General features: G+C 34.8%; 1 protein-coding gene across 1 annotated transcript in view; it reads right to left on the minus strand.

The window, feature by feature from the left end:
* SDK1 (sidekick cell adhesion molecule 1) overlaps positions 1–23,345 on the minus strand; it is a 1,154,843-nt gene that overhangs the window by 911,875 nt on the left and 219,623 nt on the right. Inside the window, exon 4 of the mRNA XM_069084769.1 lies at positions 5,344–5,385. Within this exon, the coding sequence (XP_068940870.1) occupies positions 5,344–5,385 (42 nt within the window). The remainder of the gene's footprint in view (positions 1–5,343; positions 5,386–23,345) is intronic.

Here is a 23,345-nt window from a genome sequence, read left to right on the forward strand (position 1 = left end):
CACACACACACACACACACACACACACACACACACACACACACACACCCTATCTGCAAATAGGAATGTAGGAATGCGAAGTAGGGGAGAAGACCCAGAGTGAGTACTTCAAAGGACCTATGATTCCACAGATATGTGTATTTCTCTCCAGAGCAGTCAATAGCTAATCATCTTAGAGTTTTCTGAGACCCAGAGAGGTTGTGACTTGCCCATAGTTGTATAGGTGAAAAATGAACTCAGAACTCCCTGACTCCAAGGCAAGCACACTATCTAGTACATCAAACTTCCCCTCTATGAAAGATGTATAATATTTTAAATTAAGCTATCCCATTCCAGCTCTAATGTGGATATTTAATTAATTGGTGATAAGGAAAAAATAACTGCATTCCCTATTATATTAATATTATACTAATATTACATTTTAAAAGTAAAGGTATTCACACCATAAACGCAAATCACCAAACAATAAGGAAATATTGGCAAAACAGATCAGTAATATGTAAAAGCACAGTTAAAAACTAAATATGTCACTTTACATATTCGTAATGATATGTTACCATTGCCAAGCTAGTAAGTTAACTTCTATGCACATTCTCAGAAAGAAACAGAATAATCTTAATAGAGCTATTATAAATACAGGAATTCAGGGAATTCATTTCTCCTTCTACTAATTGGCATCAGTGATAAGGACTATTAACTTAAAATATGTCTACTCCTTGTTTAAAAAAAGGGGGGGATTTAATAAGCCATCATTCATGTTAAACTACCTGTATGCAAGCTAAAGAAGCCTAACAAGTTACAAGATTAAATAGCTATTGACAAGCCTATACTATACACACAGTGGTAATTTCATTGAAGACAGATTTCTTTTCATTTAATTGCCATTTGAGTCTGAACATCAAGAAAAATAATCTCAGCTTGAAGGCAAGTGAAAATATATCATTTATGCATATTCCTTTCACTGAAACAAATAAGTAAAATCAGTAAACACAGAAAAATATGACAATTAGTTCTCCAAAATTTTAGCTTTTGATTATTTTCTGCATAATTGGCAACATTATTTCTTGACAACAGGGATTCATTTAGCCACACAACAACATTCTACTAAGAAGATTTTTCTAAGACTACTTTTTACTTAGAACTTAAGCCCTACAATAATTAACTAGTATGAATTTGACCATATTGCCATAGGACTTTGTGAACAAAATTTAATGGACTACCTCATCTGTATTCACACACTGTTGTTAAACCAATTATTTTTGAATGTTTCTTTAAAATAAATCTATTCTATTTTTATATTGGAATTTTCCCCTGGATTACAAATTTGAAGGCAAGAATAACATTTTAATAAAAAAAAAACTAAGTAACTAATTGTATCTTGAATTGCACTTCAGTGGCTATCCAGATTTGCACCTTATATTATTACTAATAATGAGTTCTTGTGAATACAGTGCTCAATGCCCTATGAACAATAAGAAAGTCACAATCTCCAAAGCTTTACAATGGAAAATTGCAAAGAGAAATCAAATATAAGAATATACCTGATGTATGTATGCATGTATGTATTATGTATGTATGTAGTTACATTTCAATGATTTAATATATGATTTTTAAAGAAAAAAATATTCCTTCAATACTGAACCAAATCATCATATGAATACCTAAGTATATAGTTACAAATAAACATGAGGTGATACTCATTTACATAAACTGGGGGGGGGGGGAAACTAAGCAATATCTGACCAGCTAAATATTCCAAAAAAAAATATGTGTGTGCAATATCACACATCATCAAGTCTGCCACTTTTTAAACTGACCTCAGCAAATTTTTTTTGTTGTTGTTTTAAACAAAGATACACTTGAGCTGGAAAAAAAAAGTCCTTATTCCTAAAGGAATACACATGGTGACCCAAAAGTCTTAGTGCTGTTTTTGGTTTTAAAACTTAGCTATGTTAATTTTAAAATCCTTACATTTTAAAATGAAAATATTCATACAGTAATCTGGAATCACCAAACAATAAGAAAATACTGGGGAAAGAGTTTAGCAACATGTAAAAGCAGAGTTAAAAAAATTGTCACTTTGTATATTTATAATTATGTGTTACTATTACCAAGCTGGGTAAAATAGTGAGAAAGCACTGTCTCTCCGCTATTAAAATTGAGCAGAATCCTACAGCATCCTATATCACATTCAAATAGTAGGGATAAATAGTAGGAAGATTTCACAAAGCTTTTTGATAAGCAAAATAGTGATAGGTTGATTTCTGTAAACTATACAGTAATTTATCTATAGAATAACAGGCAAACTCTGCCTAAAAGTAGACCAACTAGTAGCTGCAACCTAGAAAGCAGATCAATGGAGTAAAGTTTCTGTTCTCTGAAGGCATTGGTCTGCTATGTGGCTCTATCCAAAGAGGCCTATGAAATAGTAGGTGTTATCCAGAAGGGCAATGGAAATGTAGGAAAAGACTTAATAGTATGTAAAAAGCTATAGTGCATCTGTAAATGCAGTAATGGGTGACATTCTGATCAGTGCTTTTCAATAAATAAAATAAAACAAAATAATTTAGGTATTAAGAAAGGACAGTAAAAATGGTTAAAGTAAAATGGTTCAGATTATCTATGAAAATAATCTGAAAAGTGAAGCCTCTTCAAATAAGAAGGATGTAGCCTTGAGAGGAAATATCAATATTTCTAAAAACATAAAGCATTATATCGAAAAAAAATGGCATTTACCAAATCTTGAAATAGATAAAATTGGAATCACCTCCTGAAATGTAAGAGGGGTAACGTTAGGATAATAAAAAGAAATTGATCCCTTACATTTTGGAGCAGGAAGTTCATGATGTTGAAATTCCCTCCACAAATGTAGACTGCAAATTCATCAGTAACATAGGTTGTAGAAAGCTGCCTGGGGGACTGAAAGATTAAATAACTTGCCCATGGTTATTCATCAGAAGCTGGACCTGAACTTTTAGCCTTTCTGACTCAGGAACACGTTGCTGAGAAGAGTTTTATACAGGAATAATTTTGAATGTTTAAAGTGCATCCCTAACTTTTTCAGATTGAAAATAATTATAAAATGCAAAAATCATTAGCTCCCAAGCTATACAATAGCAGAAACAGGGCAAATTTGGATTATATCCCATGGTTTGCTGACCCTTGTTCTAAATCACTAATCGGAAGAAAAATACAAACCAAAACAATCCTGAGGTTTCACCTCACACTTAGCACATTGGAAAATATGTCAAAAAAAAAAATGGGAAGAGTCAACATTGGTAGGGTTTTGGAGAGATGGACATAGTGATGTGATGTTGTTTGTACTATATGATTTGGTCCAATCATTATGGAAAGCAATTTGGAATTATGTGAACAGAATGACTAAAATATCCATACCCTTTGATCCAGAAATTTTACTACAAGGCAAATATGCCTAGGAATTCAATAACAAAAAGAAGAGCATTATATATGTATATATGTGTGTGTGTGTGTGTATTTAAATATATAATAGTAAAAGTTTTGGTTGTAAAAGAGAAGTGGAAACAAAGTACATGTACATTTAGGAGGAAATGGCTAAACCAATTGTGGCAACTGAAAGTAATAGAGTACTACTGAAATGGGCCACTAGATGGCACAGTCAATAGAGTGACAGACCTGGAGCCAGGAAGATTCAACTTTCTAAGTTCAAATCCAGTCTCAGGCGCTCTGTGTGACAATGGACAAGTCACTTAATCCTGTTTGTCTCAGTTTCCTCATGGAAAAGGAGAGGGCAAACTAATCCAGTATCTTTGCCAAGAAAACCCTAAAGAAGGTCACAAAGAGTCAGACATGATTGAGCAACAATAAAATTTAAGGAATATTGAGTATGATCAATACAGGAAAGATTCATAAGAATAGACAAAAAAGTGAAATAAGTAAAACTAGTAAAAGAAGATACAATGATTACTACAAAATAAATGGAAAGAAAAACCACAAAGCAATCTAAATTTAAGGTGGCAAAAATATGACTAAGACTGATCCCAAAGACATATGAGATGAAATCCCCTCCCCCCCACTTCTTTGCAAAGGTGGGTGCCATGGGTGTGAACCTGCATAAAATGAGGGTTTTTTATGATAAGTTAGTCTTGATGAACTTTTTTTCTTCCTCCTTTTTGATTCTTTATTATAAGAGAAGGGGGAAGATATCATAGGAAATACAGGTATTATGAAAACAAAAAAATAATGTTGTATTTTATGTTACTTGTTTAAATGCACTTTATTAATAAAATGAGCATGTATATTAATTATGTTATATCTGTAATTTTTTTTTGCTTTTTGGAGGGCAGTTGGGGTTAAGTAACTTACCCAAGGTTACACAGCTAGTTTTTTTTGTGGGGGTGTTAAGTGTCTGAGGCCAGAATTGAACTCGGGTCCTCCTGACTCTGGGGCCGGTACTTTACTCACTGCACCACCTAGCCACCCCTACATCTATAATTTTTAAATGAAATTTTAAGAGCCCTAAATATCATTAAAAAATTACCAAGAGAAAATTAATAAACAAATAAATTTTATTACAATAAATTAAACTGCTCATATTCTAAACTTTATTAATGATTTCATAATTAGCAAGATTCAGAAGAACCTATAGAAGAGTTAATAATTCATATTAAAAATAAAAGTGTGAAATAACCCAATTTACAATATCAGTAGATGTTAATGATTTTGTTGAAACAGGGTCCAAAAAGGAAAAAAATATCCCATCTAGATTTTTAATACTACTTACTGATGATCACAACTTCATAACATGCTAAAATTGCACATTTATCTTCTCATTAGCAACTAATCTCACTCCTCTTGCCAAAGCAATTATAGGAAAACTTCCAGGCTCCAAGGAATTAACAGTACACTTACTTGGACCTCACTCAGTCTTATGACTGAAGTAATTAATAAACATTTGTATTTGAAGCCAAAGAGTTTTGTTAACTGATGAAATAAAAAAGACTGAAAAGTTACTTAGTAGTAATAAATCATTATTCTAAAAAAAAAGTCAAGGACAAGCAGACATTAATTATGTCAATTCAGGGGTTAATCTGGGAATATAAGAAAAAGAGGGAGAACAGTAAAGCAAATTGATAAGCACTGATTGGAAAACAAAAAGCAAAGGGTCAGTACCTTAAACATATGAAACAGCTTCTAGGATCTTTGACTTCTTGAGTGCATGGCATAGAAAGAGAAGAGGTAATAATAAAGATTTGCATTTATATGGTGTTTCCTTCAAAGTAGTGTAAAATGGAGGCACACAGAGACTAAGTAATTTACTCCAGACCTCATAAAAAATCAAGAATTCTTTAAAAAAAAAACTAACTTGTCATGGTCTCTTGGTTTCCCCAGTCAGTTCTTCTGGGATCTGAAAAAGATTTATTTTTGGCATCAGAGTGAGTTGCACAGACCCCCTTCCCAACTTTTATTTTAGTACCTAAGTTCCTTCATACCCCAAATGCTCAGATCACACTTAAAAATATTTTAGTCCCCAAGAACATCTCCCCTACAAATTTCTACTCTTAATTGAGAGACTGAAATCAGATTCTTCAAACCCAACATATTCTATTTTGTAAATCAACAAGTCATCAGATGCTTTGAGATCTGACAATTTTAAAAGCTGAAAATTACTAGTAATTCAAAAATTAAGTTCAGTCTGATTAGATACAGATTTTAAATTGCTTTACTAGAACAGAACCCCATAATGAGATCTTTAAATAGTCTTATTCAGGAAGCAGTATGAAGAGGATAGTAGGCTGAATCTGCTTCAGATATATCTGCTTAGCTTACCAGAAAATTTCAAATAAAAAGGTCTTTTATAATATATTTGACTGTTAAAATAAGCATTGGAATTTTGGAAACTCATGAAAACCTTTTTTAGTGTTCTACACATGAAACCTAACTTCCTCTGACCCCTGGCACCAACAAGACAGTAGAAAAAGTAGTTATCAGCCACCTTTCTTCAACCATTAATAGATGGCTTAAGTCTCCCCATCCTAAACACCTTCTAAAAACTAGAAAGTTGATGCTGATCATCAGTGTTACTGAAAATGTTTCTTGTCCAGACATGATTTTTATAAATCCCTCCAACCTTGATTATTGGTATATCTTGAATGAACCAAATTATTATTGTTTTAAGTGGTCCACATGAATATTTTCCTATGTCTTAATTCAGAGAAGGAAACCTCACCTGACCTGAAATCTTGGGAAGCATTTTCAATTTTGTTGGAAAAATGCCTAACAGCCTCTTTTAATCTGCTTTTAGATAAAGCTCTCTGAAGATCAAAGAAGTCTCATTCAGACAGACAGATGTGTTTTCCTGCCAGTGGCTAGGAGAAAGAACAGCCTTCAAGCACACTACTCAGTGAATCCTTAAGTAATCAAGCAGCAAAATGGGGAATACAAAATCTTGAAAAAGGTCAATGGATAAGAAAAAGCAATGCATTCACTGAAAAAAAAACTTTTCTTTGGAAAACTAACCTAGAAATAACCTCTGACTAGAGTATTAAATAAGCCTAGCAGTCCCTTAAAGATACAATAATGCTTGGAGAAAGAACAGAGTTTATATACATATATGTATACACACATATACTTAAATGGTATGTACTTTGAGATATTTTTCTGACTTTAAAAATTCTAATGAAAGAACATAATTAACACAAAGTCAAAATTAAAATTCAGCTTGTGCATAATCTAATGGCCATTAAATTAATCTTTGTTTAAGCTTGACAAAAATGACTAATCAAGAGAGAGTAATTCATAACCCAATGTGATTAGAGATAAACCCAAATTTTGTAATCAATCTAGTCCAAGAGGATATTCATTAACTCTATATTTTACCACACACACAACTAAGAATTTTGTGTATAGCTGGGAGAGAGTGCAAGTGTCACAGCATACATAGCATATGGATTATGAAGAATCAAAAAAAGTGTTGATTATATTCTCCTCACAGCCTGGGCAAATGATTCTTTTGTATCTCATTTTTTATATCCATAAAATTTAGATAATATTTAGCATAACTACTCATTTCTTAGAAACATGTTATAAATGTTTGCAATGATGATGATGATGTTGATGTTTTAGTCAGGCAATTAGAAAGCTACAAATTTGAAAACTGCTACTAAAGGTAGGTGTCTGACATGCTTATAGGCTATTAGGAGAACTACTGGTATCAGTGGGAAAGGAACTGATTTTTGATTGTGAAAACAAGTTTTAAAAAGCACTGTCCCAAGAAAAAATCCCATCCATAAAATTAAACTAAGATTACCATTCACCTTACATAGGTTTTAAAAACACAGGCTACTTTATAAATAGATATTACCTGATGAAGAAATAGATTACAATAACATGATGTAATATTAAAGAGTCATTAGATCTGTTCTGAAATGTTCAGATAAATTACTTTTGAAAATACCTTGTTGTTGATGGTGAAAATAACAACAACAATAATACCCAGAATTAAAAAGTCCTTTCTTTAAAAGTTTGCAAAGAACTATACATGCACTCTCACTAATCCTCACAACAACCTTGTGAAACAGGTGCTAGTATGTAGCAGCAACCACACTGGCATATCCAGGATGGCTGGTAGCACAAGTTCTTTCATCTGCTTTACTATGAAAGCTAGCCGTTTAAGGGATCAACAATCTTTTTAATTACATTCACTAGTTCAGGGGAAAAATCAGCACCCTGGACTTCAGAGAAAATACAAGCAGAGAAATGAAGACCAACAGACAGGGCTCTGACTGCCTGAATCAATTATACACTTTACATACATCCCTGGATCAAGAGAGCCTTTACATCTGAGACCATGGGGAGTTCTGAACATATGACCACTTAGAATATCGACCAGGGAATCCCAAGAACCTTCTCATAAGTAAATCCCCAAAGCAAAATACCAAGTCAGAGTACATATACATACACACACACACACACACACACACACACACACTTCTCAGAGGCAGAAGGTATCACAACCCTGGTGACTCAGTGCCTAATTAGAAATTAGCAAAAGGTGAGAAAGCCTTCCTACAAGCAAGCCTCCCCTAAGCAAGCTTCCCTTAATGGGCTCCACCTGAGGCCTATTAATGGTTGGGAAAGATCTTAAATCCCATTAACATTACATTGCATTATCCTAATTTTTATAGATAAGGAAACAGACTGAGAAAAGTTAAGTGACTTGCTCAAGGGCACACATCTAGAAAGTGTCTGAAGTAGGATTTGAACTCAAGAGTTCCTGACTCCAAGTCCAATTCTCTCTATCCACTATGCCACCCAGATGCCTACTGAAAATAGGTATATTCTATCTGTGTAGTACTATAAAGACACCATGTGTGCCTCAATTTCCTAATCTGTAAAATGAGCTGGAAAAGGAAATGGCAAACTGTTCCATTATCTCTGCCAAGAAAAGCTCTAATGGGGTCATGAAGAGTTGTATACAACTGGAAAATGATTGGACAACAATAGCAAAAGAAACTGATCAGATACAGTATTCCCTCAAGGCAGATAAACTCATCTCTGTTAAAGGTAGAAGGAGACACAGGTTTCTGATAAGTCTCTCAAAACTTGTCAAATTTTTAAAATATTAAAATACCTAGAACTTTATTTTGCAGGGAAGGAAACTGAGACCAACAGAGGGGAAGTAACTTGCCCCAGTCGCATAAACAATAAAGGAAAATATGAACCCAGATACTTTGAATACAAATAAAAATCACTATCTCACCTAGGAAAGTACAAAGCTGCCCACAGTAGGTGCTGATTAAATCCTTGTTTATTGATTGAAGAGAAAAAAAAAGTAAATATAAATGGATTAAAAAAATAAGCAATATGAACACTTAAATAAAATTACCATAAAAGAGAATAATTCTGATTTTCTATCTCCCACACATCATTTTATGATTTTAAGTGCTTCTTCATTAATGCCAATCCAGACTAAATGCCTGTTAGTATTTCTGGATAGGATTTCTAAATGAAGTAAGGATTTTATAAAATGTGATTAGTCACATCAAGTCAAAAGCCATAAACAGTTTCCAAAATCCTTTTAATTCCTTTCAAACCCATTTAGTTTTTTAAAGTGAAAATGTAAGTATAGTAGGGTGACTCTTCAGTTCTATTTAAATCAAGTTGTTTGTCAATGATACAATTATTTTAAAAATTCATTAAACTTTATAAAGCCTACTAAGATTATTCAGCTCATAAAATGTCAACTAATCTGCTTGGACACTTTCTACAAATGTTATTCCATGATTCAGTCACAGCTGTAGTGTATGATAACGGCAATAAAACAGGCTCTGCCACATCACAAAGTGTCCAAATTGGAAGGGCCCTCCCAGGTCATCTATTCTGATCCCTTCCTGAACAGCGTCCCCAAGAAGTCATTGTTCAGCTTCCATTTGAAGACCTCTACTTTGGGATATCACCCATGACACACCATATTCTCCTTTTGATCAACTCTAATTGTTGCTCATCCATTGAACAGTTATATCCAGCACTGCTTTAGGCCCTAAGGGGTGATACAAAGTTTAGATAGAATCTAGTGCCTGAACTCATAGAGCTTAGAGAAAGCTTATTATTATATCTTTTTAATAGAAAGATATAACACAAACATATTATTATATAAGTTCATCAGAGTAATCCTATATGAGTTCCATGGAGAAGGGCATTATCAGTAGGGAATTAAGGAGAGCTTCATGGAAGAAGCAACACTTGCATTGTGCTTTAAAGGTTACATATGGAACTCAAGGAGAAGAGGAAGAAGAAGAGGAAGGACATTCCAGACACTGGGAATACTGTAAGAAAACATATAGTGGGGAAGCATAGGATATGACAAATGGGGAAGACAATAAAGATATAATTTAGCAAAGAATAAAGTACATAGAATAAAATAATAAAAGATAAGGAAGGGAAAAGTAGACACAAGATTTTGACTACCTTATGTTCTTGAATAACTTCTCAAATCAATTTCCTTTTTTAAAAAAAATACTAGGTTCAAATGACAATAACAACTTATCCAATAAATACCTTCATGGTGTTAAGGGGCTCCCAAGGGACATTTCACCAAAGGCAAGAAGAATTTTTTCTGAAGAGAGCCCTGAGTGTTTCGGTTAATATTAGGCTTAAGACATTCCATATGACAGGACTTTTCTATTTCTCAGTGTTCAACAGTATGATCCAAGAGTTAGGTACACTAGGTCTCTAACCTTTTTCTTTCAATAGCCTTTCATCCTGCCCTACAATGCTGTAAATTCTTATCTGATTTACTTTGAGCATTACTGCAAGAATAGAACTTGTACATTTTGACTTACCCTTTTGTAACAGTATCATTGGAATTCTATTATCATTAGCTACATTACCCATAACAAAATAAATGGTATCTTCACTACTTCTGCCCATAATTTTAAACAGCAATTTCAATTTGTACTACTTGATATGCTTTACTATACTTTTATTATGAGTCATAATAACATATAATTGGCTATATAAACTTTAAGGAACATTTTTTTAAATTCTTGAACCCCAAAGTAATATTAAATAAGATTCTAACAAATTTAACACAAATATGAAGTCGAGTACCCCCCCCGTGCCACCCTATATGTATTTCTCTAAATTAGCTTCTATATTGATATTTAACCCAATGTGAATCAGTTTCGCAAATAACAAGGAATTCTATCATATAATTTGCAGAAGTCCAGAAGGCTATAAATTCACTTACTGCAGCTATTGTTTACAAATAGAAAAATGTATTAAAACATTTTATATTAAAACATAAACCATCCTTGAAGGAACCAATAATTTTCTAATGGACAAGAGAAAGAGAATCCTCATAGCAATTGCAAAGCACACATCCTCACGCCATGATGGCAGTAACCATGCCCAGAGAACAGCGTCAGCATATCCTCTCATAAATCCTAATAACTTGGACATGTTCTTTAAGTCCCTACCAGTCATCAAGTCAATAAAAATCTGCACCTGTCCTCCAAGGTAAGACTCCCTACCAGGGTGATTGGCTTATGATGCCGTACAATAAAGGAGCAACTATTAAACTCCTCTTCTTGGCCCACCCAGACTCCCTGCTGTATGATAAGGCTTCTGATTTCTGAGCTATGAGTATCCAATTTACAGCTGCGTATACATCTCTGCACTTCAGCTATCCGTGGCGATTTTTCATTGTTTATAATTATCAGTAGTAGCTGCTCAATAAATGCCTGTCAAATTGAATCGTCAGGTACCAGCCTTGACAGACAGATTTAAATCTAAAGAAAGTATCAATTACTAGAAGAATCAGCTATATAACATAAAGAGATCTACTTAAGACAGTAAATGCATATTTACACTCAGAACTTTAATCTGAGGAATTATACTCTAATTCTTCAGCCACTGAAATATCAACATGCAGAAAGACTCACTGTATTTTCAGAAAAATTGCCTCCTAGATCCTTTTGGCCGCAGTGTTGTTCATTTTGGGTTTTTTTTTTAAGCTTGTAACAGAAGAAGATGTTGGCAAGGAGTAGATTAAGGATTTTTGTATATGTGCATTATCCTTTTTCAAAGTAGAAGGGGTATATTTACTAATGCAAAATATAAAGCATCTGTTTATCTGCTTATACATGTGGGGATATATCATATATCTATATATCTACATAATAAATCTTCATAGCATAATAATGAGATAAAGCAGTAAACAGTCTTATTTCATTTTAGCAAACATAAACTTTAAGAGAGCTTTTCTCAAATACACATCAATAACTGGCAAAACCAAAAAATAATCCAGTTTCCCATCTCCAATACTCTGCTTTAACAGAAAACCAACTTTTCTCTAAAAAGTGCCTTCCATAGTAAAAATGCACATTTACAGGTTTCACCCAGTGAAACATTTACAAGTTAATTAGGCCTGAGTAATAAGCCCTCCCCAAAATAAAAGAACACAAAATGCATTTTAATTATGCTTACATTAAAGCTACTGACTCTAGCACAGATTGGAAGTTACAAATAAGAGGCTCATGTCACAACTGCTCATCTGGCAAAACAGAAGCTCTTTGGGTATTGTAGATCTGTGTCAGGGGAAAGTCACCATGGACTTATCAATACCTTTGCTGGACTGGAAGAAAAATTAATTGTTTACTTATTGAATTTTACTCTCTGATGGTATTATTTTCTCAGATTTATGAAGCATTTTGGAATTCATAAAACTCTTTCCTCACAATACCCTTATATGGTAATAGTGCAATTATTATCCTCTTTTATAGTTAAGAACAATTAGGCTTACAAAGGTAAATTGTTTAAGGTCATGCAGTCAAGTGGCAGAGTTGGATTAAATCAAAGTCTTCTGGCTATAACGCTCCTCCCCCCCCCCCCCCCCCCATTCTCTACTACCTTTTCTAGCAGGGACAAAGGAAAAGAAGGTAGGAAGTGGGAACAAGACTAGAGGCAAAATGAGAATTGAGAAGGGATAAGTAAAGACAGATAGAAGTATACAGGGACATGCCACTCCTTGCCTGTAGTATGCTTAACAAAAGCAAAGAAAGACTTAAGAGAATTTGTGGTATAATACCAAAGATGTCCTGTAGCTGGCCAGGATTCACCTACATGTAGATTTTACTCGACTCAAAAATAAATCTATTTCACAAATACCAAATGGAAAGACATGACTAGGTTACATACCAAGTGAGAAGTTATCTGGGGATTTGGGTATATCATAAGCATAATAAGAGTTAACCATGTTATGAGGTGGCAGCCAGAAAAGATAATGCAACATTCATTAAGAAAGGCAATGCATCGTAGTGGAAAGGGCTCTGGTCCTAGAATCAGAGAATCTGCACACAAATCCTGCTGATAACCTTTACTTCTTTTTAATTATAAATAATATTTTGGTTTTCCCCCCAATTATATGTAAAGATAATTTTTAGATTTCTTTTTTTTTAAATTTTGAGTTCCAAATTCTATCCTTTCCTTCCCCCTTCCCCCTCATTGAGACCAGAAGGAATTTGATATAGGCTATACATATGCAGTCATGCAAAATGTACTTCCATAATAGACATGTTGTGAAAGAAGACACAAACACAAACACAAAATAAAGAGGAAAATAGTATGCTCGAATCTGCATTGAGATTGCCTATGACCTTTTGTACATGAGTGATTGTGGACACAGTCTTCCTGAACTTCAGCTTCCATCACTGTAAAATGAGGATGTGGGATTAAATAGTCTCTGAAGACCTTTCCAGCAATAACTCTATAATCCCATGATCTAATGAGTAGGTATACAATAACCTCAGTACCTCTACTCTCTCCTAGCCATACCACATTTGATGAATTGTGCTCAGTTCTGAGAGCCACATTTTAGGCAGAACATTAATAAGCTGGACAGTCTCCAGAGGATAGCAGTCAGAACGGTGATAGGGCTGGCATTCATGCCATGAGGATCTGGAGAAAAGAAGACAGAGTGGGAGGTGATAACTGTCTTCAAGTATCTTTAGTGCTATCACAGAAAAGGACTAAACTTACCCTGTTCATTCCCACAGGGCAGAACCAGAAATGATGGATAATGTACAAAGAGGCAAATTCAGACATAAGAACAAGAAAAACTTCCCAACAATTAGGGCTATCCAAGGGAGAAAGGAGTACCTTCTGAAACAGTATGTTCCTCCTTATTACAGTTATGCAAGCAAAGGATGAACTTATCAGGCACAATATGTGGGTATTCTTGTTTAGGTAGGGATTGGATTAGAGAGCCTCTCTGAGGTCCCTTTGCTCTCTGGAATTCTTTGATTCTGCCATCATTTCCACTTTACCTATGCCTTTTTCAGTAACTCTATTCTCAACCTTTGCCTTTATGCCCAGTGGATAAAGAGCTATGGGCAGTAGTCCTGGAAGTGAGGTGAATGCTCCAACTTGGCCCCAAGTTGGGTGACCAGACATCACTCTCTTTGCTCACAAACTCACACCTCTCGTGAACTTTGCAAACATTGTTCATGGTACCACTATCCTTCTAGTCATCCAGGTTCCCAATCTTAGTATTATCCTAAACTCCTTACTCTGTCTCCCCTCATATATTCAATCATTTGCCAAATCTTGCTGTTACTACTTCCACACTTCTCAAATCTGTCCCCTTCTCTCCAATCTCTGAGCCAATAACCTATTTTAGACCTTTGTCACCTTCAACTGGACTGCTACAATAGCCTCCTAATGCAGTTCCTTGCTTCAAGCCTGTTCCCACTGTAATTCATCCTCCACATAGCTGTCAAGCTGATTTTTTAAAAACACGTCTGACCATCTCAGTCACCTACTTAGTAAACTCCAATGGCTATGCTATCAACACTAGGATCATATATAAACTTTTCTGTTCAGTATCCAAAACTCTTCACAGCCTGGCTCCAAATTACCTTTCCAATTTTCTTAAAATCGCTCCACTTTAGGCATTCTATGGCCCAGCCAAAGTGATCTTACCATTCCTCACACTCAACACAGTTAGCTTTCTCTATACCTTTCCATTGGTTGACCTCCATCCCTAGAATACACTTCCTCCTCACCAGTGCCTCCTAAAATCAATCCCAAATATCCCTCAAAATTCAGCCCAAAGGCTACCTTCTAAATGAGGCCTTTTCTAATCACCTAGCTACTAGTGTCCCCTCCCCCCAAAATCATCCTTTAGAGTTATTAAGTGTCAAAGCTAGGATTCATACTGAAGCCTATTGATTTCAAACCCAATGCTCCTTTCTTTGGCCACACTGTAGACCAAGAGAAAGTAGAGAGCCAAAACTATTCAAATGCTACACCAAAATATGCTCTAGAGTCCAACAATTATTCTTGCTGCTTTATGTAAAATTTTTTAAAATTACATTTCGTTTACCATTGTTTTCATATCAGTTATATATGTACATATCTGTGTTTGTATAATGTATAGGTATGTATATGTCTGTATGTCTATATGTATGCATGCATGAACATGGTTTTCTCCACCAAGAATATATAAGCTTATTGGGAGTAGAAGTCATTTTACTTTTGGTTTTTTCTCTCCACTACCTAGTGGAATCAGAAAAGCTCCTTAAATGAATGTTGATGGTTCTGAGAGTAAAATAAAATCTAAGAAGTGTTCACATGAGACAGGTAGCCCTAAACCTGAACTGGTGGTATACCTAAATGAATTATGAGGTCTCTTTACAATGGAATCTTAACTCTTTTTTTATAAGCAATCTGGGTTAACTAACTTGCTCAAGGTTACACAGCCAGTTATTTCTGGGTGTGGTGCTGAGTATCTGAGCCCAGATTTGATCCCCAGGTCATCCCGACACTGGAGCCAGTGCTCTTACTCACTGAGCCACCTGGCTGCCCCTAAGCAATTGGGGTTAAGTAACTTGCTCAAGGTTACACGGCCAGGTGTTTCTGGGTATGTGGGAATCTTAACTCTTAACTTGACACAATGATTTCATAGAAGGTACTGACACCAAAACAACACTGGTAGGTCATGGAATCTCCATTATATCGAATGCTGGATTCCATTCTTCAGCCCATCATCCAAGTTAAGGCATATGCTAGCTGATATAACTAACTAGCTCTAATACCTCCATTCAATATCTTGATCTAACTCAGAAAAATAACTTGGGGAATCCCTAAACAGAAATAAAAGTTCTCTTTAATTTAATGTTTTAAAGTTCACAGAGCACTTTCCTCAAAATTACCATGCTAAGTATTATCCCCAGTTTACATATAAAAATACTGAGACTCAGAGGAATTAAATGACTTGCTCATGGTTATAGAGCTATTATGTGTCAAAGCTGGAATTCATACCCAGGTCTATTGATTTCAAGCCCAATGCTCCTTCCTCTGGTCATTCGGTAGACCAAGGCAAAGTACAGAACCCAAACAATTCAGATAATATGCCTGTGTACTATTGTAGAATCCAACAATTTTTCTTGTTTCACATAAAATTCTCAAATTACATTTGTTTTTTTTTAATTTAACAACAATCAATTTTCTCTTCTTCCCACTCCCCCATTATTAAAAAGAAAAGTAAAATCTTTACAAATGTACACAGCTAAACAAAACAAATTCTCACATTGACCATGTTCAATCATATATGTATATACGAACACATACATTCATATATACATATATATGCATGGACATATGTGCAGGTGTGTGTATCTTTCCATACCCTGAATCCATCATGTTATTACATGAGCAATATGCTTCAACATTAGTCCTCTAGAATCACACTTGTTCATCATACTGATCCGAGGTCTTCTAGGTTCCAAAGCTGTTTCTTTGGACAATACTGTTGTTACTGTATAATTTGCTCTCCTAGCTCTACTCATTTCAGGCTTTGGATAAAAGCTTCAGAAATGTTAGTTCTAGAAAGATGATTCAATTGTGATTGGGAAAATACTCTGGAAAGTTCATAACTGCACTTCTAGTCCACCTATTTTCCAGCTTGGTAGAAGATATTTTATTGACAGAGCCTTTAGGGAATTCACTTCGACACCATGATAAAGCATAGACATAGAACTGTAGCATATATATTTATTTTTCTACATATTTTGTGTCCAAATTAGATTATACATTTATAAAGGGCAAAAACTATGATTGGTGGGGGGGGGGGTTGTATCCCCAGTCTCAGCCAGTTCTTTACATGTAGTAGCATTGTAACAAATATTTTAAATGAATGAATAAAATAGATTTAAATGAATTCATCTGAATGAATCAATGAATGAAAGTGATTTAAGAGTAGATTAAATAATCTAATTTATTGCATAATTTGTGGGGTTTTTTTTTAGCATTTACAAACACTTAAAAATGAGTCCCTTTTAAATAAAACATTGTTCTACAAGGTTAAACATTTGATGGCACATGATTCCCAAAACCTTAGACCTCCTAAACCCTATCCCAAAACTATACAACTATATTTTAATTGCTGACTTAATGAAATTCATCTAGCCAGTGAAATAAAGATATGGCAAAATTTGGATGATCAATATTTAGAAATTATACATAAAATTTTGGTCTAAATGAAATAGTTCCCTAATAAATTATTAGAAAACCTGATTTACTCTGAGTCACCAATATTTTCTTAAACATTTCCAATAAAATCAGGCTCTTGGATCTAAAATCTCACCAGATAAAATTTCCATATAAACAGCTACAATATGAAGAGCAACTCTTGAGCCATTTCAAAATTATCTAATGTTTCGGGAACACCTACAGCCTATAAGTTTATTTTCTGCCACAAATGCTACATAAAGCAGTTTTTCCAAAAATGATTTTTCCTCTCACTTCAACTTCTCAGATAACTAAAGTGATTTAACTCACAATACATTTCCAATTCTTTCTCAAACTATTCTCATGAGAAACATATCTCAATCATATCAAACAATAACTAAGGCGAGAACCTGGTGCCTAATCTGCCTCTCTTTCAGGCTTCCCAATTCTGTAATTTGACTGAAAGAAACTTTAAAAGGCATTTATTTATTACACTTATAGGAAAAGCAATGCTACACACAATCTTGAAACATTACCATGTATAGCTCTCTATATTATCTATCGAAAGCAACCTTCAAGATCAGACTAATTTAAAATGTTTTTAAAAAATTAAAAATAGCCTTGCTACTTCAATAGATCTATGAATCTCATTGAAGAGGGTCCTCCTGCTAGCAGTGGAGATCACAAGCCATATAAACTTTCCCATTACTGTAGACTTTTGTCCAGGTCTTGCCATAGATCACTCACCAAAGGTTGGTTCACTCAATGTGCTGTAAGGGTATGAAGTTTCTTTGCATCTTTTGACACCACAAGTATATCGGGAGCAAATGGGTTATTTTTTAATTACTCTTTCATGTCAATGAGACCAACCTACTTTTTTTCTTGGTCATACATACTTTAGATGCTGTCCTTTATACTACTTCTGTGCAATGTACCATGGATCTATTCATGGCCGCCATGGACCTATCACTTTGGTTTGCCACCCAGCAATCAAACAAGAATATAAAAATTATCTTTATCAATTTAAATGCTGAGACATCCCTGTATATGATACTCTAAGAAGGAGAGTACTTAGAAACATTATAACCAATTGGGGTAGCTTGGGGAGAAGAAGGGAAACATATTTATTTCTTCAACAAATACACAAATGTCTGCTATATACCAATACTCACATACCTAGGTGCTGTTAGGGATACAAAAAAATAATAAAAGATCCATGCAATCAAGGAACTTGCAATCTAGTAGGAGGAAAAGGCATTCATTATATATCAATAATAATAATGTAAAAGAGCATGAATAAGAACTAAGGGTGAGATGGTAATCTTGGTCTAGATCTTCTCCCAAGGTTGTGTCCTGGGACTTCCTATCTTTTCTCTCTGCACTCTGTCACTCAATGATGAGACCATACTGGTTCTTTTACCAGAATGGTCAAATAAGGATTTATTTCTGAAAAAATGGGGGAGGGGTGTCAATGAAAGCTTCATGGAGGGAGTGGCATTTGAGGCAGTTTTGAAGGATAAGTAGGATTCTTATATGCAAGGAGGGAGTGAGGGTAATCATTACAAGTTTTAAGAATGGCTTCAACAAAATCAAGCGGATGTGAAAGGAAAGGGTATAGACAAGAAATATAAAATCATTTTGTTTGCTAAAAACATAATATGCTAAAAAAAAACCTTTTAGTAGTAGTAGAAGGTAAGATTGAAAAGAAAAGTTGGGAGAAGAGCACAAAGGACTTTGAATTTCAGGCTAAGATTCTTGTCATTTATTTTATAGTCAAAAGGAATAACCAAAAGTTATAATCCTGTGAAAAATATGATTAAAGCTGTGCTTTAGGAAGATTTAGGAGTGGCAGGGGGGGGAGCAGAGTAAAGAAGCACAACATAGTAGATAAGAACTCACCTTGGATTTAAGACACCCTGGGCTCAAGGTTGATGCCTCCTACGAAGTGACTACCACTGACCCCAAATAAGCTATTTGACCTCTCAATGCCCCCAGGCAAGTCTCTAAATTTGTAAATTTCAGAGCGGTTGCCTATACTGTTCTATATCAGAAGACTGATTTTCTTAGCTGGAAGTTCCCTACTTCAAGGAAATCACAAACAATACTGTCAGCAAAGTATGGAATGCATAATATGGGAGAAAGATGGGAGGCAAGAAAAGAGAATATAACAAAGAAAATCTCTTATGTCTATGGATATTATGTCCTGAGAGAAAAATATACTGACACAGAGTCAAACAAAATAAAATATGGTTGTGCCTTGCGTTAAAACAGTTATACAAAAATCAAGACTAAAATATAAAGAAATCATTGTTAAAATTAGTATTTACTAAATTAACTATCCCTCTTCCTCCTAACCCACTCCTTTTCTTTTTTTTTACTCTTCATTAATACTTGTCAAATTTTCTAGGAAAGAGAAGAGAAAAAGTCAAAGTAGTCATATTAAAAGGCAATCAAAAAGAAATCAGAAATTGAGGTAGAGGTTATCTGAAATTATAATGCAAATTAATAAAAAAAACAAAATATGAAAGGCTTCATATAGAAGATGGCACTTGTGTTAAGTCTTGAAGAAAACCGGGGATTCTGAGAGTCAGGAATTCATTCCAAAAACAGGGGGTACCTAGAGCAAATGCAAGGAGAATGGATATGGAGTGTCTTGTGAACAAAACATAGAGTAGACTACAATGGCTGAACTGCAAAGTACAAGGAGGGGAGAAATAAATGAAGACTAGAAAGGTAGTAAGGAGATGGGTGGTAAGGAGCTTTAAATGTTAGAGAACTTTACACTGGGATCTTGAAACGATAGGGAACTGCAGAAGTTTGTTTAGAGAAGGATGATATAATCAGACACGCACTGTAGACAGCTTTTGTGATGGCTGTGTGAAGGTTGGAGGGAAGTGAGGAGAGGTTCAAGGCAGGACAACAAATAGGACATTACTGGAATCATCTAAGCAAGAAGTGCTAAGGGTCTGAATAGGGTGGTAAGTTGTGTGAGAGGAGGGGGTAATACATGTGACAGAAGCAACAAGATTTGACAGCTGCGTGTGGTTAGCGACAGTGAGGAGTCATCAAGGTTGAGAACCTGGGTGACAGGAAGAATGGTAGTGCCCCGAATAGCAACAGGGAAGTTTAAAAGAGGGGTTGATTTGAAGGGAAAGATAATATATTCTGTTTCAGAAATACTAAGTTTAAAATACTGCTAGGACAGCTCGTTGGAAATGCCTAAAAGACATTTGGTAATGTGGGACTGACTGCAGTTCAGAAGAGAGAGACTAGTGTTAGATAAATGGATATGGACACTGTCTGCTTAGAGACAGCAATTAACCCCATGGAAAACTGTTGACATAACCAAGTGAGAGAGTGTAGAGAGAAAGGATAAGAAGTCCCAGGATACAAGCTTCGGAGAACATCTAGTAAGAGAGTATAACATGGATAATGAAGCAGCAAAAGAGAGCCAGCAATAAGCCACACCCTGCCATGCTTTCCTTGAAGCAATCCCATCCTCTGACTGCTAGATACCTCAAGGTGCATATCCTATCAGTACCTCAAATGCAAAACATCAAAAACTCGATTTTTCTCCACAAAACTCACCCCTCATTTCTTTATTTTAGCACACTCTGAGTCACCAACTTAAAAAAAAAAAGCTCAATTATCTCCGACTTCATCTTCCCCATTAAACAGATCCAATCATTTACTAATGCTTGTTGCTTCTTTTCTGCAATATATCTCATATTTTTTCCTTTTTTCCACTCACACTGAAACCACCCCAATTCAAAGCCTTCATTTTTTCTGACCTGAACCATTTTAATAGCCTGCTAAATGGTCCTTCCCCAATTGATCCATGAATGCTGTTGTCTAAAAATATCTTCCCAATGTACTTCTGATTATGTTACTTTCTCTTATTAAAAAATAAAAATAAAAAACCTTCAGTAGCACTGCATTGCCTAATGGATAAAGTACAAATAAATTACTGATGCTGGCTAATAAGACCATCCACAAATCAACTTACCTTTTAAGCCTTGTCATTTCCCCCACTTCTCTGCTTCACATGTATATTACTTCATCTAAACTGATTACTCTTTATCACTTATTCTCACATTCCAACATCTCCCAACTCAATGTCTGTTTTCCCACTGTTCTCATGGCACAATAAACATCCCACAATATCCATGTTCAACAAATGAAATTCTCTTCTTTCTAGTCGAACTTAGGTATCACCTGTTCCATGAAGTTTTCTCTGACCTCCTCACCACCCCCATCTTACACCCCCCCCCCCGGCCCTGGACCTCACTTCAAGGGAAAGGGCTTCTCTTCACCTTCAACTTTAAAGTATCCCAAGTGATCTCTCAAAGCACAAAAACTCTTGGAACTCATGATCATTTGTACCAATGCAGGTGTGCAGTAAAGAATTTTATTACCCAAGTGACCTTAAGAAAAATAAGCTAAAGTCTGAGCTTTAGTTAGTTTTTTTTTTCATATGTTAAATGAGATAATGTAGGCTAATACCTCAGTTTTAGATACTGTATCTGGAAATTGAATCCCGCAGAGGTTGCAATTTTAAGACTTCTCTAACTACTCCGAACACCTGAACTCTGTCATTCCTCTATCACTTAATTATATATCATATTCTACTATTCATTATTGAGGAGGAATAATTCACAGAGCAGATAATATACTAATTCAGAGTTTATTAATAAAAACAATTTATTAAGAACTAGACCTGTGGTGATTGGTATGGAAATCTCCCAAATGAAGAATATGCTTCTACCAAAGTAGATTAGCATCTTCTTTGCAATTTATAATCAGAGTACTGACTACTGATGTCAAACTCACATAGAAATGGGAATCATTAAACAGTACAAAAGGATGCCTGTGAGCTGCATATTCATTTAGAAAACCACATATTAACACTATCTATGTTTTACTGTATTTTTGTTTATGTTGCTACATAATTCCCAATCACATTTAAAATGTGGTTTGGGCTGCACTCCAGGATAGTTTCTGGCCTCATTTAGCCCACAGCTGTCTGTTAGACACAAGGCCACACAGCAAAGTAGTGTTTGAGGCAAGATTTGAATCTAAATTTTCCTGGCTTCAACTCAAGATTTCTATCCATTACATAATACTTCTTGACATAAATATAAAATTATTCATATTGTTCTTTAATGTTTGCAAAGTGTTTTGCCTCAAAACAACACTGTGAGGTAAGTGGTTCAGGAAACTGAGGCAGGCAGAGGTTAAGTGACTTGCCTAAGGACATGCATCTAGAAAGTGTTTGAAGTCACATTTGAACTGGAGTCTTCTGACTGCAGGCCTAGCACTCTAAACACTGCACCACCTCACTGCCAGGGGACTTACTTCTAAGACCCAGCTATGCCATTTATTGCCTGTATGACCTTGAGAGAGTCACTTAACTTCTTTACACTTTAGCTCCTCCTCTACAAAATAAGGAAGTGGACTAGTTGACCTCTCAGGTCCTTTTAAGCTGTAGCTCTATGATGCTATGATATATAAACTATCCATGAAAAAATACAATTTTCCTTCTATGATCTATGTGAAAAAGACATATTAAGAGTAAATTTGTTTCTAAATCTAATAACATGAAGAAGTATTTCAAAAATAAAATTAAAATATTATATTTGACTATATATTTAGCATATATATAGTCAAAAAGCAATTTTTTAATGTTTGTGGTTATAAAAAAGATTTAGCTAAAAAAAATAAACTGCTTAATGAAAATTAAAAGCATAATCAACATAGTTAAAAACCTTAACTTCTCCAAATCCTCATTTCTTTCCCTACCTTCATTTTCTTTCTCTAAATTTCTTTACTCCCTCCTATCTTCCCTCCTTACCCTTTCAAACTATTCAGAACATAAACAAAATAGTGACCAAAGACTACAGAAAAGGGGAAGATGCAGACTAAGCTTTCATTGCTTGGTTGTGCTTTGCCAAATATATGGATCATTATTACTATAAAGTCTTAAGTTACTTTTCCTGATTTCCTAGTCAGTGTTCATTTTGCAAAGTTACACCAAGTTGAATTTTCTGAAGAGAAAAAAAATGTTTACCTTACCTGCAGCTTTTCTCCTTTCATACTTGTTCTCATTCACAAAACTAAAATCTACAAGAATCACAAAACAACACATTTCTTGACCCCCAAATGATGGGCATTTTTCTTATATTACTATCACATATAGAATGTCTAATGCAAAGTCAGTCCTCAACTTATATATGGGTTAGTTGTACTCTAAAAGTTCATTTGTAAGTCAGCCGTTTGGAACTCAGAATGCATTTTCCTGGAGAAACAACGTTATAAATGGTGATTAGGTTTCTAGGCCACCCACAAAAGCCTATTCAA

Source organism: Petaurus breviceps, unplaced genomic scaffold (assembly GCF_028583685.1).
Source record: "Petaurus breviceps papuanus isolate PSGF00001 unplaced genomic scaffold, PetGlider_PUasm1.0 175, whole genome shotgun sequence".
Lineage (NCBI taxonomy): Eukaryota > Metazoa > Chordata > Mammalia > Diprotodontia > Petauridae > Petaurus > Petaurus breviceps.